General features: G+C 39.3%; 1 protein-coding gene across 1 annotated transcript in view; it reads right to left on the reverse strand.

Moving 5' to 3' along the window:
* LOC139371483 (synapsin-2-like) overlaps positions 1 to 27,458 on the reverse strand; it is a 218,542-nt gene that overhangs the window by 26,923 nt on the left and 164,161 nt on the right. Inside the window, 2 exon segments of the mRNA XM_071111936.1 lie at positions 12,331 to 12,382; positions 17,498 to 17,629. Coding sequence (XP_070968037.1) covers positions 12,331 to 12,382; positions 17,498 to 17,629 — 184 coding nt within the window.

Raw genomic sequence — 27,458 nt, forward strand, 5'->3', positions numbered from 1 at the left:
ATTACTATGTATTACTGCACTATGTATTACTGCACTATGTATTACTGCACTATGTATTACTGCACTATGTATTACTGTATGTATTACTATGTATTACTGCACTATGTATTACTGCACTATGTATTACTGCACTATGTATTACTGTATGTATTACTGCACTATGTATTACTGCACTATGTATTACTGTATGTATTACTGCACTATGTATTACTGTATGTATTACTGCACTATGTATTACTGTATGTATTACTGCACTATGTATTACTGTATGTATTACTGCACTATGTATTACTGTACTATGTATTACTGCACTATGTATTACTGTATGTATTACTGCACTATGTATTACTGTATGTATTACTGCACTATGTATTACTGTATGTATTACTGCACTATGTATTACTACACTATGTATTACTGTACCATGTATTACTGTATGTATTACTGCACTATGTATTACTGCACTATGTATTACTGTACTATGTATTACTGCACTATGTATTACTGTATGTATTACTGTATGTATTACTGCACTATGTATTACTGCACTATGTATTACTGCACTATGTATTACTGCACTATGTATTACTGTATGTATTACTGCACTATGTATTACTGCACTATGTATTACTGCACTATGTATTACTGCACTATGTATTACTGTATGTATTACTGCACTATGTATTACTGTATGTATTACTGCACTATGTATTACTGTATGTATTACTGCACTATGTATTACTGTATGTATTACTGCACTATGTATTACTGTACTATGTATTACTGCACTATGTATTACTGTATGTATTACTGCACTATGTATTACTGCACTATGTATTACTGCACTATGTATTACTGCACTATGTATTACTGTATGTATTACTGTATGTATTACTGCACTATGTATTACTGCACTATGTATTACTGCACTATGTATTACTGCACTATGTATTACTGCACTATGTATTACTGTATGTATTACTGCACTATGTATTACTACACTATGTATTACTGTATGTATTACTGCACTATGTATTACTGCACTATGTATTACTGTATGTATTACTGCACTATGTATTACTACACTATGTATTACTGCACTATGTATTACTGCACTATGTATTACTGTATGTATTACTGCACTATGTATTACTGCACTATGTATTACTGTATGTATTACTGCACTATGTATTACTACACTATGTATTACTGTATGTATTACTGCACTATGTATTACTGTATGTATTACTGCACTATGTATTACTACACTATGTATTACTGTATGTATTACTGCACTATGTATTACTACACTATGTATTACTGTATGTATTACTACACTATGTATTACTGTATGTATTACTGCACTATGTATTACTGTATGTATTACTGCACTATGTATTACTACACTATGTATTACTATACCATGTATTACTGTATGTATTACTGCACTATGTATTACTGCACTATGTATTACTGCACTATGTATTACTGCACTATGTATTACTGTATGTATTACTGCACTATGTATTACTGCACTATGTATTACTGCACTATGTATTACTGCACTATGTATTACTGTATGTATTACTGTACTATGTATTACTGTATGTATTACTGTACTATGTATTACTGTATGTATTACTGCACTATGTATTACTGTATGTATTACTGTACTATGTATTACTGTACTATGTATTACTGTACTATGTATTACTGTACTATGTATTACTGTATGTATTACTGCACTATGTATTACTGTATGTATTACTGTACTATGTATTACTGTACTATGTATTACTGTACTATGTATTACTGCACTATGTATTACTGTACTATGTATTACTGTACTATGTATTACTGCACTATGTATTACTGTATGTATTACTGTATGTATTACTGCACTATGTATTACTGTATGTATTACTGCACTATGTATTACTGCACTATGTATTACTGTATGTATTACTACACTATGTATTACTGCATGTATTACTGTATGTATTACTGCACTATGTATTACTGTATGTATTACTGTACTATGTATTACTGTATGTATTACTGTACTATGTATTACTGTATGTATTACTGCACTATGTATTACTGTATGTATTACTGTACTATGTATTACTGTATGTATTACTGCACTATGTATTACTGTATGTATTACTACACTATGTATTACTGCACTATGTATTACTGTATGTATTACTGCACTATGTATTACTGTATGTATTACTGTACTATGTATTACTGTATGTATTACTGTACTATGTATTACTGTATGTATTACTCTACTATGTATTACTGCACTATGTATTACTGTACTATGTATTACTGCACTATGTATTACTGTATGTATTACTGTACTATGTATTACTGTATGTATTACTGTACTATGTATTACTGCACTATGTATTACTGTATGTATTACTGTATGTATTACTGCACTATGTATTACTGCACTATGTATTACTGTATGTATTACTGCACTATGTATTACTACACTATGTATTACTGTATGTATTACTGCACTATGTATTACTGTATGTATTACTGTACTATGCACTATGTATTACTACACTATGTATTACTGTATGTATTACTGTCTACTATGTATTACTGCACTGTGTTACTATGTATTACTACACTATGTATTACTGTATGTATTACTACACTATGTATTACTGTATGTATTACTGCACTATGTATTACTGTATGTATTACTGCACTATGTATTACTACACTATGTATTACTATACCATGTATTACTGTATGTATTACTGCACTATGTATTACTGCACTATGTATTACTGCACTATGTATTACTGCACTATGTATTACTGTATGTATTACTGTATGTATTACTGCACTATGTATTACTGCACTATGTATTACTGCACTATGTATTACTGCACTATGTATTACTGCACTATGTATTACTGTATGTATTACTGCACTATGTATTACTGCACTATGTATTACTGCACTATGTATTACTGCACTATGTATTACTGTATGTATTACTGCACTATGTATTACTGCACTATGTATTACTGTATGTATTACTGCACTATGTATTACTGTATGTATTACTGCACTATGTATTACTGTATGTATTACTGCACTATGTATTACTGTATGTATTACTGCACTATGTATTACTGTACTATGTATTACTGCACTATGTATTACTGTATGTATTACTGTACTATGTATTACTGTATGTATTACTGTACTATGTATTACTGTATGTATTACTGCACTATGTATTACTACACTATGTATTACTATACCTATGTATTACTGTATGTATTACTGCACTATGTATTACTGCACTATGTATTACTGCACTATGTATTACTGCACTATGTATTACTGTATGTATTACTGTATGTATTACTGCACTATGTATTACTGCACTATGTATTACTGCACTATGTATTACTGCACTATGTATTACTGTATGTATTACTGCACTATGTATTACTACTGCACTATGTATTACTGCACTATGTATTACTATGTATTACTGCACTATGTATTACTGTATGTATTACTGCACTATGTATTACTGTATGTATTACTGCATGTATTACTGTATGTATTACTGCACTATGTATTACTGTATGTATTACTGCACTATGTATTACTGTATGTATTACTGCACTATGTATTACTGTATGTATTACTGCACTATGTATTACTGTATGTATTACTGCACTATGTATTACTGTATGTATTACTGCACTATGTATTACTGTATGTATTACTGCACTATGTATTACTGCACTATGTATTACTGTATTACTGTACTATGTATTACTGTACTATGTATTACTGTATGTATTACTGCACTATGTATTACTGCACTATGTATTACTGCACTATGTATTACTGCACTATGTATTACTGCACTATGTATTACTGTACTATGTATTACTGTACTATGTATTACTGTATGTATTACTGCACTATGTATTACTACACTATGTATTACTGTATGTATTACTGCACTATGTATTACTGCACTATGTATTACTGTATGTATTACTGCACTATGTATTACTACACTATGTATTACTGCACTATGTATTACTGCACTATGTATTACTGTATGTATTACTGCACTATGTGTTACTGTACTATGTATTATGTATTACTGTAAAATGTATTACTGTACTATGTATTACAGTACTATGTATTACTAACATGTATTTCTATATGTATTATTAAGCATTACTGTATGTATTACTGTATGTGTAACTTTACTATGTATTACTATTTGTTTTACTATAATTATGTATTACTGCACTATGTATTACTACACTATGTATTACTGTATGTATTACTGCACTATGTATTACTGTACTATGTATTTATGTACTATAAATACTATGAATTATTGTACTATGTATTACTGCACTATGTATTACTACACTATGTATTACTGCACTATGTGTTACTGTACTATTTATTAATGTACTATGTATTAATGTATTACATATTACTGTGTGTATTACTTTACTATGTATTACTGTATGTATTACTGTACTATGTATTACTGCACTATGTATTACTGTATGTATTACTACACTATGTATTACTGCACTATGTATTACTGCACTATGTGTTACTGTACTATTTATTAATGTACTATGTATTAATGTATTACGTATTACTGTGTGTATTACTTTACTATGTATTACTGTATGTATTACTGTACTATGTATTACTGCACTATGTATTACTGTATGTATTACTACACTATGTATTACTGCATGTATTACTGTATGTATTACTACACTATGTATTACTGTATGTATTACTGCACTATGTATTACTGTATGTATTACTGTATGTATTACTGCATGTATTACTGTATGTATTACTACACTATGTATTACTGCATGTATTACTACACTATGTATTACTGCATGTATTACTGTATGTATTACTGCACTATGTATTACTGTATGTATTACTGCACTATGTATTACTGTACTATGTATTACTGTACTATGTATTACTGTACTATGTATTACTGCACTATGTATTACTGTACTATGTATTACTGCACTATGTATTACTGCACTATGTATTACTGTACTATGTATTTATGTACTATGTATTACTGCACTATGTATTACTGTATGTATTACTGCACTATGTATTACTGTATGTATTACTGCACTATGTATTACTGTATGTATTACTACACTATGTATTACTGTATGTATTACTGCACTATGTATTACTGTATGTATTACTGCACTATGTATTACTGTACTATGTATTACTGTATGTATTACTGCACTATGTATTACTGTACTATGTATTACTGTACTATGTATTACTGTATGTATTACTGCACTATGTATTACTGTACTATGTATTACTGCACTATGTATTACTGTACTATGTATTACTGCACTATGTATTACTGCACTATGTATTACTGTACTATGTATTACTGTATGTATTACTGCACTATGTATTACTGTACTATGTATTACTGTACTATGTATTACTGTATGTATTACTGCACTATGTATTACTGTACTATGTATTACTGTACTATGTATTACTGTACTATGTATTACTGCACTATGTATTACTGTACTATGTATTACTGCACTATGTATTACTGTATGTATTACTGCACTATGTATTACTGTATGTATTACTGCACTATGTATTACTGTATGTATTACTGCACTATGTATTACTGCACTATGTATTACTGCACTATGTATTACTGCACTATGTATTACTGTATGTATTACTGTATGTATTACTGCACTATGTATTACTGCACTATGTATTACTGCACTATGTATTACTGCACTATGTATTACTGTATGTATTACTGCACTATGTATTACTGCACTATGTATTACTGCACTATGTATTACTGCACTATGTATTACTGTATGTATTACTGTATGTATTACTGCACTATGTATTACTGTATGTATTACTGCACTATGTATTACTGCACTATGTATTACTGTATGTATTACTGCACTATGTATTACTACACTATGTATTACTGTATGTATTACTGCACTATGTATTACTGCACTATGTATTACTGTATGTATTACTGCACTATGTATTACTGTATGTATTACTGCACTATGTATTACTGTATGTATTACTGCACTATGTATTACTGTACTATGTATTACTGTATGTATTACTGTATGTATTACTGCACTATGTATTACTGTACTATGTATTACTGTATGTATTACTGTATGTATTACTGCACTATATATTAAAGTATGTATTACTCTACTATGTATTACTGTACAATGTATTACTGTAAAATGTATTACAGTACTATGTATTACCCTAACATGTATTTCTGTATGTATTACTGTACTAAGAATTACTGTACAATGTATTACTGTATGTGTAACTTTACTATGTATTGCTATTTGTTTTGCTCTACTATGTATTACAATATGTATTACTGACTATGTATTACTGTACTATGAATTAGACTTTTGGAGGATGGCCTGGTGTCAAGAAGGGCAGCAAAGAAGCCACTTCTCTCCAGGAAAAACATCAGGGAGACTGATATTCTGCAAAAGGTACAGGGATTGGACTGCTGAGGACTGGGGTAAAGTCATTTTCTCTGATGAATCCCCTTTTCGATTGTTAGGGGCATCCGTAAAAAATCTTGTCCGGAGAAGACAAGGTGAGCGCTACCATCAGTCCTGTGTCATGCCAACAGTAAAGCATCCTGAGACCATTCATGTGTGGGGTTGCTTCTCAGCCAAGGGAGTGGGCTCACTCACAGTGTTGCCTAAGAACACATCCATGAATAAAGAATGGTATCAACACATCCTCCGAGAGCAACTTCTCCCAACCGTCCAGGAACAGTTTGGTGACGAACAATGCCTTTTCCAGCATGATGGAGCACCTTGCCATAAGGCAAAAGTGATAACTAAGTGGCTCGGGGGAACAAAACATCGAGATTTTGGGACCATGGCCAGGAAACTCCCCAGACCTCAATCCCATTGAGAACTTGTGGTCAATCCTCAAGAGGCGGGTGGACAAACAAAACCCCACAAATTCTGAACTCCAAGCATTGATTATGCAAGACTGGGCTGCCATCAGTCAGGATGTGGCCCAGAAGTTAATTGACAGCATGCCAGGGCGGATTGCAGTGGTCTTGAAAAAGAAGGGTCAACACTACAAATATTGCATCAACTTCATGTAATTGTCAATAATAGCCTTTGACACTTATGAAATGCTTGTGATTATACTTCAGTATTCCATAGTAACATCTGACAAAAATATCTAGACACTGAAGCAGCAGACTTTGTGGAAATTAATATTTGTGTCATTCTCAAAACTTTTGGCCACGACTGTATGTTTTACTGTACTATGTACTGCTGTATGTAGTAATGTAATATGTATTGTTGTACTACGCATGACTGCACGTATTACAGTAATATGTATTATTATATATATTACTGTACTATGAATTAACGTATGTACTAAGGTACTATGTATTACCATATACCACTATATTTGACTGTATTTATTATTGTACTATGTATTGCTAGTAGTATGTATTAATGTTTGTATTACTGTACTCTTTATTACTGTACTTTGTATTACTGTATGTAGTACTATGTATGTATTACTCTACTGTGTATTACTGTATGTATTACTTTACTATGTATTACTGTATGTATTACTCTACTATGTGTTACTGTATGTATTACTATTGTGTGTATTACTCTACTATGTATTACTACAGTATGAATTACTGTATGTATTACTGTTTGTTTTACTGTATTATGTATTACTGTAAGAATTATTGTACTACGTATTATTGTATGTATTTCTCTACTATTCATTTCTGTACCATATGTTAATTTATGTATTACTGTACTATGTATTACTGTATTTATTATCATACTATTTTTTACTGTACTATATATTACTGTATGTATTACTGTAGTATCTATTACATATTACGGTACTATGTATTATTATATGTATTACTCTACTATGTTTAACTGTACTATGTATTACTTTATATATAAATGTACTATGTATTACTGTACTGTGTTACAGTACAATGTATTGTTGTATGTACTACTGTACTATGTATTACTGTACTATGTATTATATTGTGTTTAACTTTATTTTTTTATTTTTTTATTTTTTTATTTCACCTTTATTTAACCAGGTAGGCTAGTTGAGAACAAGTTCTCATTTACAACTGCGACCTGGCCAAGATAAAGCATAGCAGTGTGAACAGACAACACAGAGTTACACATGGAGTAAACAATTAACAAGTCAATAACACAGTAGAAAAAAAAGACAGTCTATATAATTACAATTTTGCAGATTAACACTGGAGTGATAAATGATCAGATGGTCATGTACAGGTAGAGATATTGGTGTGCAAAAGAGCAGAAAAGTAAATAAATATAAACAGTATGGGGATGAGGTAGGTAAAATTGGGTGGGCTATTTACCGATAGACTATGTACAGCTGCAGCGATCGGTTAGCTGCTCAGATATCAGATGTTTGAAGTTGGTGAGGGAGATAAAAGTCTCCAACTTCAGCGATTTTTGCAATTCGTTCCAGTCACAGGCAGCAGAAAACTGGAACGAAAGGCGGCCAAATGACGTGTTGGCTTTAGGGATGATCAGTGAGATACACCTGCTGGAGCGCGTGCTACGGGTGGGTGTTGCCATCGTGACCAGTGAACTGAGATAAGGCGGAGCTTTACCTAGCATGGACTTGTAGATGACCTGGAGCCAGTGGGTCTGGCGACGAATATGTAGCGAGGGCCAGCCGACTAGAGCATACATGTCGCAGTGGTGGGTGGTATAAGGTGCTTTAGTAACAAAACGGATGGCACTGTGATAAACTGCATCCAGTTTACTGAGTAGAGTATTGGAAGCTATTTTGTAGATGACATCGCCGAAGTCGAGGATCGGTAGGATAGTCAGTTTTACTAGGGTAAGTTTGGCGGCGTGAGTGAAGGAGGCTTTGTTGCGGAATAGAAAGCCGACTCTAGATTTGATTTTAGATTGGAGATGTTTGATATGAGTCTGGAAGGAGAGTTTACAGTCTAGCCAGACACCTAGGTACTTATAGATGTCCACATATTCTAGGTCGGAACCATCCAGGGTGGTGATGCTAGTCGGGCGTGCGGGTGCAGGCAGCGAATGGTTGAAAAGCATGCATTTGGTTTTACTAGCGTTTAAGAGCAGTTGGAGGCCACGGAAGGAGTGTTGTATGGCATTGAAGCTCGTTTGGAGGTTAGATAGCACAGTGTCCAAGGACGGGTCGGAAGTATACAGAATGGTATCGTCTGTGTAGAGGTGGATCAGGGAATCGCCCGCAGCAAGAGCAACATCATTGATATATACAGAGAAAAGAGTCGGCCCGAGAATTGAACCCTGTGGCACCCCCATAGAGACTGCCAGAGGACCGGACAGCATGCCCTCCGATTTGACACACTGAACTCTGTCTGCAAATTAGTTGGTGAAACAGGCAAGGCAGTCATCAGAAACACCGAGGCTACTGAGTCTGCCGATAAGAATATGGTGATTGACAGAGTCGAAAGCCTTGGCAAGGTCGATGAAGACGGCTGCACAGTACTGTCTTTTATCGATGGCAGTTATGATATCGTTTAGTACCTTGAGCGTTGCTGAGGTGCACCCGTGACCGGCTCGGAAACCAGATTGCACAGCAGAGAAGGTACGGTGGGATTCGAGATGGTCAGTGACCTGTTTGTTGACTTGGCTTTCGAAGACCTTAGATAGGCTGGGCAGGATGGATATAGGTCTGTAACAGTTTGGGTCCAGGGTGTCTCCCCCTTTGAAGAGGGGGATGACTGCGACAGCTTTCCAATCCTTGGGGATCTCAGACGATATGAAAGAGAGGTTGAACAGGCTGGTAATAGGGGTTGCGACAATGGCGGCGGATAGTTTCAGAAATAGAGGGTCCAGATTGTCAAGCCCAGCTGATTTGTACGGGTCCAGGTTTTGCAGCTCTTTCAGAACATCTGCTATCTTGATCTGGGTAAAGGAGAACCTGGAGAGGCTTGGGCGAGTAGCTGCGGGGGGGGGGGGGGTGGAGCTGTTGGCCGAGGTTGGAGAAGCCAGGAGGAAGGCATGGCCAGCCGTTGTACTGTACTATGTTTTACTGTACTTTGTATTAATTAATGTATTACGGTACTACGTATTATTGTATGTATTACTGTACTATGTACACTACCAGTAAAAAGTTTTACCACATTGTAGAATAATAGTGAAGACTTCAAAACTATGAAATAACACATATGGAATCATGTAGCAACCAAAAAAGTGTTACACAAATCAAAATATATTTTATATTTGAGATTCTTCAAACAGCCACCCTTTGCCTTGATGACAGCTTTGCATACTCTTGGCATTCTCTCAACCAGCTTCATGAGGTAGTCATCTGGAATGCATTTACATTATTAACAGGTGTGCCTTCATAAAAGTACATTTGTGGAATTATAGCAAGAACAGCTCAAATAAGCAAAGAGAAACGACAGTCCGTCATTAATTTAAGACATGTAGATAAGCATGATCCATATAAGATATTAAGGTAAGACATTTAGCTTGGGCTAAGGCTAGATTGACAGATTGAATTGTGTATCTGAGAGTGGTGGAAATCCAGTTCAATTCTTGAAAGTGGTCAAATCTTTGATAAATAAACTCCCCTCCTCATTTGTGGTATTTTTGATAACCATTTTTCCTCAGCTGGCCATCTGTTTGAAAGAATGGTTTCTGAAAATACCTCAAGTTCCACTAGGAAGTCCTTTATTCACTGCTAAAAAGATAGTTGAGAATAATGCCCCTCCACTCACTCTTTTTTCCGTTTGAAACATTTCAATTGCAAAAAAGTTATGCAAAAAAATCCACAGGAGCTGATTTGCTTGATCTCTTTCTACTGCAGCTTTCTGCCCCCTCATTGTATAACCTTTGACCCACATTTTTATTTAACAATGGCTACTGATGCTATCCATGATCTGGAAGTTGGAACATATCCTCCCCTTTATAAAGTGGGGGTCCATCTGACCGAGATAACAACCATCCGATGTCTAAACTATCATGCATTGCAAAAATATTAGAAACACTGGCAAACTCTCAGCTAGGAACTTTTTAAACTTCAAATGATATTCTTAATGTGCACCAGTCTGGTTTTAGACCTGGACATAGCACTGTTTCAGCTGCTATGCTTGTCTTAAATGTTGTATTAAATTGCTTAGATCATAGGAATCACTGTGCTGACATATTTATAAACCTATCCAAGGCTTTTGATACTGTCGACCATCCCCTACTCATTCAAAGGTTGTCTGAAATGGGCCTCCAACAGGTTTCTTGCAAGTGGTTTGGGAACTGTCTGTCAGATAAGGCACAATGTGTGCAATCTGATGGTGTCAAATGAAGTTACCTCAATATTACTAAAGGTGTCTTGCAGGGATCGATTTTGGGACCTGTCCTCTTTACTAATTAGAAAAATAATGTCAGTCTATCTGCAAAAACCTGTAACATTCATCTGTATGCAGATTACACTGCTATGTACGCTATTGCCCTTATCGCTGACCAGGCTATGTTGGGGCTGAAATCGGATTGATCAAATCCTGGTTGATTTAAAATTGGTACTTAAATGCAGGAAAAACTAAATGTACGTTGTTTTCTAATTCTCATAGAAATATTTCAGATGGCTTAAACATTTATGGCTCTTTCTTTACTTTGCTTATAATCCCCATGGGGACATTTTGTTGCAGTAACATGTACATGTTTAAAGTGGTGGTTTTAATACAGTAGACAACAAATTGACAATACAAAATTCATAACAGTTACATACAGTATACAGTGCACTTTTGCGTGCGTCCTCCGAAACACGACCCTGCCAAGCCGCACTACTTCTTTACACACTCCTCGCTTAAACCGCAAGCCAGCTTACCAATGTGTCGCAGGAAACACGTACACCTGGTGACTGAAGTCAGCTTGCATGCGTCTGGCCCGCCGCAAGGAGTCGCTAGAGCCCGACAGGACAAGGACATCCCAGCCGGCCAAACCATCGCCTAACCAGGGCGACGCTGGGCCAATTGTGCGCCGCCTCATAGGTCTCCCGGTCATGGCCAGCCTGGGATCAAACCCGGTCTGTAGTGATGCCTCAAGCACTGCGATGCAGTTCATTTGACCACTGTGCCACTCAGGAGGCCAGCCTGAGATTTCTAACTGGCCAATCACTTGGCCTGAACCTGACTGGTTTCTACAGTAACACCATTACGGTCTAGGATGTAATGTAAACAACCTTGAGATTGGCGCCACTGTCCGGGGTTCTTGGTTGGCTCTGCCACTTCCCTCTGAAACAGACAGAGACATAGACATACATCATGACAGGTAGCACGGGTATAGTTACATGGTGGAATAGCTCAGGTAACAGGTAGCACAGGTATAGTTACATGGTGGAATAGCTCAGGTATCAGGTAGCACGGGCATAGTTACATGGTGGAATAGCTCAGGTATCAGGTAGCATGGGTATAGTTACATGGTGGAATAGCTCAGGTATCAGGTAGCACGGGCATAGTTACATGGTGGAATAGCTCAGGTATCAGGTAGCACGGGTATAGTTACATGGTGGAATAGCTCAGGTAACAGGTAGCACGGGCATAGTTACATGGTGGAATAGCTCAGGTATCAGCAACATAATCAGCAGTACAATACAGGTCTGTGACAGCTGTAACACATATTTAAGTTTTTCTGGATTGCTAAGACACTTTTAATGAACTGGGGTCCACTTGATCCCCATCAGAACCTAATGAGCACAACAGTATTATTTTTAGCTAAAGTGTAAGCAATTTCTCATTGCTTTCACACACAATGCAAATGCTAAAGCTGATACAAATTACTCCCATGAATGTGAAGCTCTTCTTCTCTTCATGTGCAAAACTTATTGTTCAATTAGACCTTATTCATGCATAAAAGAGGCCACCTCTGAATTTCTTTTTGCAAGAATGGACCAAGTAAGAGGCCAAGGGCAAGGACAAAGGAGAGATAGAGGGGCCCATAGAGGAAGAAAGTTCAGCTCTAAGTTCAAATGGAAAAAGTTCAAGAAAAGCCTTTTGTTTCTGGATATTCATGCTCTTTAGTGACATTCTTTCTGCATTGGTTATCTTTGGTCAAATCATTTTTGGAAAAAATAATATAGCCCATGCTGTGATAATATTTTTACCTATTATGGTGCATACTGTAATTATATACTAAGCTATATGGAATTGTTTTAATAAGGTCATACCAAGGATAATTTAGCTGTTTGAATATATATATATATATGTATAAATATATATATACATACAGTACCAGTCAAAAGTTTGGACACACCTACTCATTCAAGGGGTTTTCTTATTTTTTTCATAATTTTCTACATTGTAGAATAATAGTGAAGACATCAAAACTATGAAATAACACCAAAAGAGTGTTTAACAAATCAAAAAATAATTTATATTTGAAATTCTTCAAAGTAGACACCCTTTGCCTTGATGACAGCTTTGCACATTCTTGGCATTTTCTCAGCCAGTTTCATGAGATAGTCACCTGGAAGCATTTCAATTAACAGATGTGCCTTGTTAGAAGTTAATTTGTGGAATTTCTATCCTTCTTAAATTTGTTTGAGTCAATCAGTTGGTTGTACCAAGGTAGGGGTGGTATACAGAATATAGCCCTATTTGGTAAAAGACCAAGTCCATATTAGGTCAAGAACAGCTCAAATAACCAAAGAGAAACAGTCCATCATCACTTTAAGACATGAAGGTCAGTCAATCTGGAAAATGTCTAGTTCTAGTGACAGACACATCTCAACCTCTCAAGAAACACGAGCAATGGACATTAGACCGGTGGAAATCGGTCCTTTGGTCTGATGAGACCAAATTTGAGATTTTTGGTTCCAACCACCATGTCTTTGTGAGATGTAGAGTAGGTGAACGGATGATCTCTGCATGTGTGGTTCCCACCGTGAAGCATGGAGGAGAAGGTGTGATTGTGTGTGGATGCTTTGCTGGTGACACTGTCTGTGATTTATTTAGAATGTAAGGCACACTTAACCAGCATGGCTACCACAGCATTCTGCAGTGATACGCCATCCCATCTGGTTTATTCTTAGTGTGACTATAATTTGTTTTTCAAGAAGACAATGACACAACACACCTTCAGGCTGTGTAAGGGCTATTTGACCAAGAAAGAGAGTAATGGAGTTTTGCCTCAGATGACCTGACCTCCACAATCACCCAACATCAACCCAATTGAGATGGTTTGGGATCAGTTGGACCGCAGAGTGAAGGAAAAGCAGCCAACAAGTGTTTAGCATATGTGTGAACTCCTTCAATACTGTTGTAAAAGCATTCCATGTGAAGCTGGTTGAGAGAATGCCACGAGTGTGCAAAGCTGTCATCAAGGCAAAGGGTTTACCAATATTTTGGTTACTACATGATTGCATATGTGTTATTTCATAGTTTTGATGTCTTCACTATTATTTTACAATGTAGAAGATAGTACAAATAAAGAAAAACCCTTGAATGAGTAGGTGTGTCCACACTTTTGACTGGTACTGTATATATTTGATGAAAACATTTTTGGGGCCTTACTGCTATTAGCCCATACAAACACAGTGAATAGCTTATATTCGCTACATATTATATATTATATATATTCCTATATCTGAGAGATATAAGAAAGACCAAGAAACATTTGTTCGGTTTTTTTTACATGTATTTAACCCAATTTGTTTGGCACTCAACAGTATCCATATACATATACAGTGCCTTCAGAAAGTATTCAGACCCCTTGATTATTTTCAACATTTTGTTGTGTTACAGTTTTATTCTAAAATGGATTAAATAAAATAAAAAATCCTCATCAATCTACACACAATACCCCATAATGACAAAAGAGAAAGAGGTTTTTAGAAATTTTGGCTAATCGATTCAATTTAAAAAACAAAAATACCTTATTTACATAAGTATTCAGATTGAGTATCAACTTCAACTTGATTGGAGTCCACCTGTCATACATTTAATTGATTGGACATGATTTTGAAAGGCACACATCGGTCTATATAAGGTCCCACAGTTGACAGTGCATGTCAGAGCAAAAACCAAGCCATGAGGTAGAAGGAATTGTCTGTAGAGCTCCGAGACAGGATTTTGTCGAAGTACAGATCTGGTGAAGGGTACTAAATATCTGCAGCATTGAAGGTCCCCAAGAACAGTGTTCTCCATCAATCTTAAATGGAAGAAGTTTGGAACCACCAAGATTCTTCCTAAAGCTGTCCGCTCAGCCAAACTGAGCATTCGGGGGAGAAGGGCCTTGGTCAGAGAGGTGATCATGGTCACTTTGACAAAGCTCTAGAGTTCCTCTGTGGAGATGGGAGAACCTTCCAGAAGGACAACCATCTCTGCAGCACTCCACCAATCAGGCCTTTATGGTAGAGTGGCCAGACGGAAGCCACTCCTCAGTAAAAGGCCCATGACAGCCCACTTGGAGTTTGCTAAAAGGCACCTAAAGGACTCTCAGACCATGAGAAACAAAATTCTCTGGTCTGATGAAACCAAGATTGAACTATTTGGCCTGAATGCCAAGCGTCACATCTGGAGGAAATCTGGCACCATCCCTACAGTGAAACATGGTGGTGGAAGCATCATGCTGTGGGGACGCTTTTCAGCGGCGGTGACTGGGAGACTAGTCAGGATCGAGGCAAAGATGAACGGAGGTGAATGTTCACCTTCCAACAGGACAACAACCCTAAGCACACAGCCAAGACACCACAGGGGTGCTTTCGGGACAAGTCTCTGAATGTCCTGAGTGGCCAAGCCAAAGCCCGGACATTTCAGGAGAGACCTGAATAGCTGTGCAGTAAAGCTCCCCATCCAACCTGACAGAGCTTGAGATAATGGGAGAAACTCCCCAAATACAGGTGTGCCAAGCTTGTAGCGTCATACCCAAGAAGACCCGATGCTGTATTTGCTGCCAAAGGTGATTCATCAAAGTACTCAGTAAAGGGTCTGAATACTTATGTAAATGGAATATTTCCGGGTTTGTTTATTTTATAAATTAGCAAACATTTTAAAAAATCAGTTTTTGCTTTGTCATTATAGGGAATTGTGTGTAGATTGAGTAAATCGTTTTTTCCCCTCATCAATTTTAGAATAAGGCTGTAACGTAACAAAACATGGAAAAAGTCAAGGGGTCTGAAAACTTTCCGAAGGCACTGTATACTTCCATTAATTTTATTCAACTGGTACTTGGGGACCTTCAGATGAGTGTTGTGAGGCCTGTGGGCATCCAAGAGCAAAAAAAAAACGATGTGTTTGTGAGAGTCTCACCTTTCCATAGAGGGAAAAGCTCAAACTGGTGTAGCTCAAACTGTTCATATGCTACAGACAGAAGTTGGCAGATCGGCTGTACCAACTTCACACGCTTGTAGGGGTCTTATAGCAAAATGTAGGCCAAACCATTCGGACGCTACAGACGAAGTTGTGGGATGTCTCATGGTCTGACAAACACAACTTTTACCGTGGAAGTGTGACATCGGCAGATGTGGTGGATTGAGACACATCCAATTAAAAAAACAAATATCTCTAGCTTAAACTGACAGATTTTTATGGGAATTTTTGTATTATGCTAATTTGATTTTTGCGGGAGTCCAGACTTCGAATATAGGGGTGTAATGCATTTTGCAAATTAAGTGGGTTATTTTGGCCACTGTGTTTCAGTTTGGAGCTGCGTGTTAATAGTTTTCAAAAAGTGAATTCTGAGTGGACAAATGTGCTCAAGCAATTGAGAAAAACTGTAACATATAAGGCTGTTGACATATAAAGACAAACATGACAGAATGAGGAAGGACTGATAATGAGTCTCCCCACCAGGGGGTGCCGTGAGCAAAGACAAACTGTTCTGAAAACAACATGACAGCAAAGATCAAACTTCATCTCCATTTCACTCCTCACATCTTTAACCTGCAACTCAGATATAGTGTCTACTGAGGGATGCAGATACACAGTAGTGATTGCTTCCTTATCGGTCTCTGGACAGGACAGTGATAGCTTCCTTACCGGTCTCTGGACAGGACAGTGATAGCTTCCTTACCGGTCTGGGCAGGACAGTGATAGCTTCCTTACCGGTCTCTGGACAGGACAGTGATAGCTTCCTTACCGATTTCTGGACAGGACAGTGATAGCTTCCTTACCAGTCTCCGGACAGGACAGTGATAGCTTCCTTACCGATCTCTGGAAAGGACAGTGATAGCTTCCTTACCGGTCCCTGGACAGGACAGTGATAGCTTCCTTACCGGTCTCTAGACAGGACAGTGATAGCTTCCTTACCGGTCTCTGGACAGGACAGTGATAGCTTCCTTACCGATCTCTGGACAGGACAGTGATAGCTTCCTTACCGTCCCCTGGACAGGACAGTGATAGCTTCCTTACCGGTTTCTGGACAGGAGAGTGAGTGGCCGTCCTTGGCTGAGCCTGGTTCATCTTAGTCAGCACCAGATCAGAGATGAGCTGCCTGTCCTCTGCCTGGTGCTCTCCGATCAGCTGCATGGAGGAACCCACAACCTGGCAACCCAAAGGCACAGTATACAGCAGTTATAACTACAACCAACCTGGCACCCCAAAGTCACAGTATACAGTCGTGGCCAAAAGTTAAGAATGACACAAATATTAATTTCCACAAAGTTTGCTGCTTCAGTGTCTTTAGATATTTTTGTCAGATGTTACTATGGAATACTGAAGTATAGTTAAAAGCATTTTATTGACAATTACATGAAGTTGATGCAAAGAGTCAATATTTGCAGTGTTGACCCTTCTTTTTCAAGACCTCTGCAATCCACCCTGGCATGCTGTCAATTAACTTCTGGGCCACATCCTGAATGATGGCAGCCCATTCTTGCCTAATCAATGCTTGGAGTTTGTCAGAATTTGTGGGTTTTGGGCTGACCAACCAGTGTTCCCGCACATTGGCTAACCGGGCAAATCTGCATTGTGTTACGCCACCCACCACCTGCCAACCCCTCTTTTACGCTACTGCTACTCTCTGTTAATCATATATGCATAGTCACTTTAACCATATCTACATGGACATACTACCTCAATCAGCCTGACTAACCGGTGTCTGTATGTAGCCTCGCTACTTTTATAGCCTCGCTACTGTATATAGCCTGTCTTTTTTCTGTTATTTTATTTCTTTACTTCCCTATTGTTCACATAACACCTTTTTTGCACTATTGGTTAGAGCCTGTAAGTAAGCATTTCACTGTAAGGTCTACACCTGTTGTATTCGGTGCACGTGACAAATAAACTTTGATTTGATTTTGTTTGTCCAGCCGCCTCTTGAGGATTGACCACAAGTTCTCAATGGGATTAAGGTCTGGGGAGTTTTCTGGCCATGGACCCAAAATCTCAATGTTTTGTTCCCCGAGCCACTTAGTTATCACTTTTGCCTTATGGCAAGGTGCTCCATCATGCTGGAAAAGGCATTGTTCGTCACCAAACTGTTCCTGGACGGTTGGGAGAAGTTGCTCTCGGAAGATGTGTTGGTACCATTCTTTATTCATGGCTGTGTTCTTAGGCAAAATTGTGAGTGAGCCCACTCCCTTGGCTGAGAAGCAACCCCACACATGAATGGTCTCAGGATGCTTTACTGTAGCGCTCACCTTGTCTTCTCTGGACAAGCTTTTTTCCGGATACCCCTAACAATCGAAAAGGGGATTCATCAGAGAAAATGACTTTACCCCAGTCCTCAGCAGTCCAATCCCTGTACCTTTTGCAGAATATCAGTCTGTCCCTGATGTTTTTCCTGGAGAGAAGGGGCTTCTTTGCTGCCCTTCTTGACACCAGGCCATCCTCCAAAGTCTTTGCCTCACTGTGCGTGCAGATGCACTCACACCTGCCTGTTGCCATTCCTGAGCAAGCTCTGTACTGGTGGTGCCCCAATCCCGCAGCTGAATCAACTTTAGGAGACAGTCCTGGCGCTTGCTGGACTTTCTTGGGCGCCCTGAAGCCTTCTTCACAACAATTGAACCGCTCTCCTTGAAGTTCTTGATGATCCGATAAATGGTTGATTTAGGTGCAATCTTACTGGCAGCAATATCCTTGCCTGTGAAGCCCTTTTTGTGCAAAGCAATGATGACGGCACGTGTTTCCTTGCAGGTAACCATGATTGACAGAGAAAAAACAATGATTCCAAGCACCACCCTCCTTTTGAAGCTTCCAATCTGTTATTCGAACTCAATCAGCATGACAGAGTGATCTCCAGCCTTGTCCTCGCAAAACACTCACACCTGTGTTAACGAGAGAATCACTGACATGATGTCAGCTGGTCCTTTTGTGGCAGGGCTGAAATGCAGTGAAAATGGGATTCAGTTCATTTGAATGGCAAAGAGGGACTTTGCAATTAATTGTAATTCATCTGATCACTCTTCATACCATTCTGGAGTATATCCTTTTGGGATAGGGGGCAGCATTTTCACTTTGGATGAATTGCATGCCCATAGTGAAATGCATCCTACTCTGTCCTAGATTGCTAATATATGCATATTATTATTGCTATTGGATAGAAAACACTCTGACGTTTCTAAAACTGTTTGAATTATGTCTGTGAGTATAACAGAACTCATATGGCAGTCAAACTTCCAAACAGGAAGTGGAAATTCTGGGGCTGGTTGATGTTAAACTCATCGTCTATTCACATCCCAGTAAGATGTTCTTACTTTCCACGCCTTCCACTAGATGTCAACAGTCAGAAGAATGTGGAATGAAGCCTCTAGTGTGATGTGGAGCCGGATGGCAGCTATTTGAGTCAGTGGTCTGGCAGAATGCCAGTTCCTGGTCAGGCGCATTACTCATGATATCGCCATGCGTTCCATTACTCTGTAGGCAAAAACGAATGCTCCGGTTGGAACGTTATTGGATATACAGTGGGGCAAAATAGTATTTAGTCAAGTTCTCCCACTTAAAAAGATGAGAGAGGCCTGTAATTTTCATCATAGGTACACTTCAACTATGACAGACAAAATGAGGAAAAAAATCCAGAAAATCACATTGTAGGATTTGTGATGAATTTATTTGCAAATGATGGTGGAAAATAAGTATTTGGTCACCTACAAACAAGCAAGATTTCTGGCTCTCACAGACCTGTAACTTCTTCTTTAAGAGGCTCCTCTGTCCTCCACTCGTTACCTGTATTAATGGCACCTGTTTGAACTTGTTATTAGTATAAAAGACACCTGTCCACAACCTCAAACAGTCACACTCCAAACTCCACTATGGCCAAGACCAAAGAGCTGTCAAAGGACACCAGAAGCAAAATTGTAGACCTGCACCAGACTGGGAAGACTGAATCTGCAATAGGTAAGCAGCTTGGTTTGAAGAAATCAACTGTGGGAGCAATTATTAGGAAATGGAAGACATACAAGACCACTGATAATCTCCCTCGATCTGGGGCTCCACTCAAGATCTCACCCCTTGGGGTCAAAATTATCACAAGAACGGTGAGCAAAAATCCCAGAACCACACTGGGGGACCTAGTGAATGACCTGCAGAGAGCTGGGACCAAAGTAATAAAGCCTACCATCAGTAACACACTACGCCGCCAGGGACTCCTGCTTAAGCCAGTACATGTCCAGGCCCATCTGAAGTTTGCTAGAGAGCATTTGGATGATCCAGAAGAAGATTGGGAGAATGTCATATGGTCAGATGAAACCAAAATATAACTTTTTGGTAAAAACTCAACTCATCGTGTTTGGAGGACAAAGAATGCTGAGTTGCATCCAAAGAACACCATACCTACTGTGAAGCATGGCGGTGGAAACATCATGCTTTGGGGCTGTTTTTCTGCAAAGGGACCAGGACACTGATCTGTGTAAAGGAAAGAATGAATGGGGCCATGTATCGTGAGATTTTGAGTGAAAACTTCCTCCCATCAGCAAGGGCATTGAAGATGAAACGTGGCTGGGCCTTTCAGCATGACAATGATCCCAAACACACCGCCCGGGCAACGAAGGAGTGGCTTCGTAAGAAGTATTTCATGGTCCTGGAGTGGCCTAGCCAGTCTCCAGATCTCAACTCCATAGAAAATCTTTGGAGGGAGTTGAAAGTCCGTGTTGCCCAGCAACAGCCCCAAAACATCACTGCTCTAGAGGAGATCTGCATTAAGGAATGGGCCAAAATACCAGCAACAGTGTGTGAAAACCTTGTGAAGACTTACAGAAAACATTTGACCTCTGTCATTGCCAACAAAGGGTATATAACAAAGTATTGAGATAAACTTTTGTTATTGCCCAAATACTTATTTTCCACCATAATTTGCAAATACATTCATAAAAAATCCTATAATGTGATTTTCTGGATTTTTTTCCTCATTTTGTCTGTCATAGTTGAAGTGTACCTATGATGAAAATTACAGGCCTCTCTCATCTTTTTAAGTGGGAGAACTTGCACAATTGGTGGCTGACTAAATACTTTTTTGCCCCACTGTATATGATAACAACATCCTGAAGATTGATTCTCTGCTTAGTTTGACCAGTTTATTCGACCTGGAATATAACTTTTTAAAGTTTTTGTCCGAGTTCGCCTGGACAGGCGCCAGCGTTTGGACATGTGAACTAAACGTGCTAGCAAAAGTAGCTAATTGGACACTTTTAATGGACATTATCGAACAAAACAACGATTTATTACGGAACTAGGATTCCTGGCACTGCATTCTGATGAAAGATCATCAAAGGTAAGGGAATATTTATGATGTAATTTCTGTTGACTCCAACATGGCGGAGAAATGTTGTGTACTTTTGAGCGCCGTCACAGACTATTGCATGGTATGCTTTTTCCTAACTGACACAGCGGTTGCATTAAGAACAAGTGTATCTTTAATTATATGTAAAACATGTATCTTTCATCAAAGTTTATGATAGTATTTTTGTTATATGACGTGGCTCTCTGTAATTACTCTGGATATTTTGGAGGCATATCTGAACATGGCACCAATGTAAACCGAGATTTGTGGATATAAATATGCACATTATCGAACCAAACATAAATATATCGTGTAACATTATGTCCTATGAGTGTCATCTGATGAAGATTATCAAAGGTTAGTGATTCATTTTATCTCTATTTCTGCTTTTGTGACTATCTTTGGCTGGGAAAAATGGCTGTGTTTTTTGGATTTGGTGGTGATCTAACATAATCATATGTTGTGTTTCCGCTGTAAAGCATTTTTTAAATCGGACACGATGGGTAGATTAACAAGATGTTTATCTTTCATTTGCTGTATTGAACTTGTTAATATGTGAAAGCTACATATTTCAAAAAAATATTTTTGAATTTCCCGTGCTGCCTTTTCAGCGGAATGTTGTGGGGGGGTTCCACTAGCTGAACTTGTGTCCTAGACAGGATATGCAAATTGCCATCATACAAACTGAGGCAGCAGACTTTGTGAAAATGAATATTTGTGTCATTCTCAAAACTTTTGGCCAAGACTGTACATCAGTTAGAACTAGAACGAACCAAACAAAATAAACAGTAAATGGAGTCCAGTATGGAGTCCGGCAGAATAACTAGTGGGGGTACTATGGAGTCCAGCAAAATAACTAGTGGGGGTACTATGGAGTCCAGCAAAATAACTAGTGGGGGTACTATGGAGTCCAGCAAAATAACTAGTGGGGGTACTATGGAGTCCAGCAAAATAACTAGTGGGGGTACTATGGAGTCCGGCAGAATAACTAGTGGGGGTACTATGGAGTCCGGCAGAATAACTAGTGGGGGTACTATGGAGTCCGGCAAAATAACTAGTGGGTGTACTATGGAGTCCGGCAAAATAACTAGTTGGGGTACTACGGAGTCCAGCAAAATAACTAGTGGGGGTGCTATGGAGTCCAACAAAATTAATAGTGGGGGTACTATGGAGTCCAGTGAAATTAATAGCGGGGGTACTATGGAGTCCAGCAAAATAACTAGTGGGGGTACTATGGAGTCCAGCAAAATAACTAGTGGGGGTACTATGGAGTCCAGCAAAATAACTAGTGGGGGTACAATCGAGTCCAGGAAAATAACTAGTCCCCCTATCAGCCCTGCTACCTCTACTAACCCCACTATCAGCTATCCTACCTATTCTAGCCCCACTATCAGCCCTACTACCTCTACTAACCCTACCATCAGCCCTACTACCTCTACTAGCCCCACTATCATCTCTACTACCTCTACTAACCCTACTATCAGCCCTACTACCTCTACTAGCCCCACTATTATCTCTACTACCTCTACTAGTCCCACTATCAGCCCTACTACCTCTACTAACCCCACTATCATCTCTACTACCGCTACTAACCCCACTATCAGCCCTACTACCTCTACTAACCCTACTATCAGCCCTACTACCTCTACTAGTCCAACTATCAGCCCTACTACCTCTACTAGCCCCACTATCAGCCCTACTACCTCTACTAACCCCACTATCAGCCCTACTACCTCTACTAACCCCACTATCAGCCCTACTACCTCTACTAGCCCCACTATCATCTCTACTACCTCTACTAGTCCCACTATCAGCCCTACTACCTCTACTAACCCCACTATCATCTCTACTACCTCTACTAGCCCCACTATCTGCCCTACTACCTCTACTAGCCCCACTATCATCTCTACTACCTCTACTAGTCCCACTATCAGCCCTACTACCTCTACTAGCCCCACTATCAGCCCTACTACTTCTACTAACCCCACTATCAGCCCTACTACCTCTACTAGCCCCACTATCATCTCTACTACCTCTACTAGTCCCACTATCAGCCCTACTACCTCTACTAACCCCACTATCATCTCTACTACCTCTACTAACCCTACTATCAGCCCTACTACCTCTACTAGCCCCACTATCATCTCTACAACCTCTACTAGCCCCACTATCAGCCCTACTACCTCTACTAGCCCCACTATCAGCCCTACTACCTCTACTAGCCCCACTATCAGACCTACTACCTCTACTAGCCCTACTATCGGCCCTACTACCTCTACTAACCCTACTATCAGCCCTACTACCTCTACTAGCCGCACTATCATCTCTACTACCTCTACTCACCCTACTATCAGCCCTACTACCTCTACTAGCCCCACTATCATCTCTACTACCTCTACTAGTCCCACTATCAGCTCTACTACCTATACTAACCCCACTATCATCTCTACTACCTCTACTAGCCCCACTATCAGGCCTACTACATCTACTAGTCCCACTATCAGCCCTACTACCTCTACTAACCTTACTATCAGCCCTACTACCTCTACTAGCCCCACTATGAGACCTACTATCTCTACCAGCCCCACTATCAGACCTACTACCTCTACTAGCCCCACTATCAGACCTACTACCAGACCTACCGTCAGCCCAACTGTCGGCCCTACTGTCAGCCCGACTACAACTCTCAGCCCTACTACCTCAAGGGAACATTTCGGCATTTCGTGTATGATCAGTGAGAAAGTCCATATTGCAAATGTACGGTCCCTTACTAGACGTCCGAAATCGTTTGTAAAATTCGCGGTCGGCGTCGGGCCGTGCGGTAGGGCCAGACCTACCGGGAAGTCATCAAATGAACTTTGTCGGACATTCGGTTTCCGTTTTATAAAATAAACAAGTTTTTGAGCGTTTTTCCGCTATCCCGGAATTTCCCACAAGAGGGCATACGGAATCATATGGCAATTTGGCAAAACATCACGAATCACGACGGGGCCTTATCTCGAAAACGGAAAATATTTCGAAGCCGAAACTCGGTGAGCGTAGGTTTGGCATAATGGGCAGTTGGCCCCGAACAAGATGGCGTCTAGGCCTCGACGGTTTTTGAGTTATGGCCGTTTTTCTGGGATTAAAGGTCCTAAATGGAAATAGAGAAATTATTTTTCCACTTCAGGTCAAAGTCAAGGAGCCTCCGGTGTCAATAAAAAAAGAACCAGCCATTTATCTATCGTCATTTAAGAGAAATGGAACAATGACAACTTGGCAATGGTCACAAATAGGCGTTTTTTTTTTTCAACGGTTACAGATCCAGTTGCAGGGTGTTCATACGAATCTTTTTAAAGTGTGCTGCGGAGCTCTGCGAGATTTCTGTGATTTTCTATGATTTTCTGAAATAACACACACATACTAAACCCTCCGTAAATAACTCAGTTGTTAACGTAAAGACTTAAAACTCAGGATTCTGTAACAGCATACCCCAATGAGGATATGTGGTGATTTATAGCTTCCTGTGCCAACCGGAAGTGCCATAATTGGTGTCTCAGGGGCTGTTTCAAAGGGTTAAAAAAGTCTGATCTGTCCAAAACTTCATATATGTGATTAGGCAACCCCCATGAACTGTAAATCAGTCATTTTTCCCCAAAAAATTCAAAGGAAAAAAAAATCACACTAAAACACAACTTGAATGGAGGGACGTATTGGGGTGCGTAGAGACAGACAGTGGCTGCAATAGTTAGCTTTGTTCGAGCTAAAAAAGAACCGTCAGACCTAGAGTTCCGAAACTTTAGAAACCTGTTCTAGACCTCCGGTCGATGGTGCGTGGTGAGTTACGTGGCTCTAGACGGTTCTCGGACCGAGAAACAGCCTCGTACATTTGCAATACCTTCAATTCATTTTGACCATTACGAAAATGACGACGTTTAGAAAAGTCTCAGAGACGCAAGGCTAGGTGCATTGAAACCGGCTCGGCCCATAGAGACAGACCCCAACGTTTCTGTCCGATAGCTCGTTCAAGGACCCCGTAGCAAGGCATGGAAAAAAGTGGATTTTCAGCACCAATTAGGGTTTTTCTCGGACACCAAATGACCTATCGAGCCGAAACTCGGGATTCGGGGTCGCCTCACATAGGACTTCACATAATGTCCGAACTGGACCCGCAGCTAGAACGTAACTATGTGTTTTACCTTTTTATTATGTTTTAAACTAAAGGCGCTGTGAATTATGGGACTGCTCTGACATATGTGATAGTTGGCTTCTAAATGAGTAGTAAAAAGTGGGTTTGGTGTCATAATGACATCTAATTGACTGATGGACACTGACTTGCTAGTTGACTTTTGTGCATTTGCAATATGTTTAAACGGAGAGGGACCATCACCAAAATGGCATTCTGAAATCAACACAAAAAATGGCATCACCATAGTCTCCAGACTGTGCTGAGTTCAACGAGCTATCCCGCTTGACCGTAGCTCGCTCGGTCTAAGCGCAACGACCATTAGAAAAGTAGGCCCAAAATGAAGCCTGCCCCACAATGTCATTTGCTTTTGAGTGACAGTGAGAGAACCGTTAGGGTGAGAAGAAAAATTCCACCACATGAATGTTCCTAAGGTCCTCCCGATCTGTACAAGCCTAACCTTGACCGTGTGGCATTAACCCTTAAGAGTAAAACAGTGTTTTTTGATCTCACAGATTACAGTGTCATCTCTCCCCATAGGAATACATTGCCTGCACCCCTAATTTCAACCTGAAGTCTATATGGGTTATGAATGCCGTATGAACCTGTCTTCGGTACCAGTCCATCAGGCCACTATGAGGTCTACCTGTGTTGATTCTGAGCTTCCTGGACCAACCGGAAGTGGTTAAAATGCCCCTAAAAGTGTTTACCCATACCCTGCCTGCAGTTTGACAGACATAGTGCATTCAACCCTGTGTAAATCAGTCAGTTCTTAACGTAAGGACTTAAAACTCAGGATTCTGTAACAGCATACCCCAATGGGGATATGTGTTGATTTATAGCTTCCTGTGCCAACCGGAAGTGCCATAACTGGTGTCTCAGGGGCTGTTTCGAGGGGTTAAAAAAGTCTGATCTTTCCAAAACTTCATATGTGTGATTAGGCAACCCCCATGAACTGTAAATCAGTAATTTTTCCCAAAAAAAATCAAAGGAAAAAAAAATCACACTAAAACACACCTTGGATGGAGGGACGTATTGGGGTGCGTAGAGACAGACAGTGGCTGCAATAGTTAGCTTTGTTCGAGCTAAAAAAGAACCGTCAGACCTAGAGTTCCGAAACTTTAGAAACCTGTTCTAGACCTCCGGTTGATGGTGCGTGGTGAGTTACGTGGCTCTAGACGGTTCTCGGACCGAGAAACAGCCTCGTACATTTGCAATACCTTCAATTCATTTTGACCATTACGAAAATGACGACGTTTAGAAAAGTCTCAGAGACGCAAGGCTAGGTGCATTGAAACCGGCTCGGCCCATAGAGACGGACTCCGACGTGTCTGTCCGATAGCTCGTTCAAGGACCCCGTAGCAAGGCATGGAAAAAAGTGGATTTTCAGCACCAATTAGGGTTTTTCTCGGACACCAAATGACCTATCGAGCCGAAACTCGGGATTCGGGGTCGCCTCACATAGGCCTTCACATAATGTCCGAACTGGA

The sequence above is a fragment of the Oncorhynchus clarkii genome, chromosome 17 (assembly GCF_045791955.1).
Source record: "Oncorhynchus clarkii lewisi isolate Uvic-CL-2024 chromosome 17, UVic_Ocla_1.0, whole genome shotgun sequence".
In the NCBI taxonomy this organism is placed as follows: domain Eukaryota; kingdom Metazoa; phylum Chordata; class Actinopteri; order Salmoniformes; family Salmonidae; genus Oncorhynchus; species Oncorhynchus clarkii.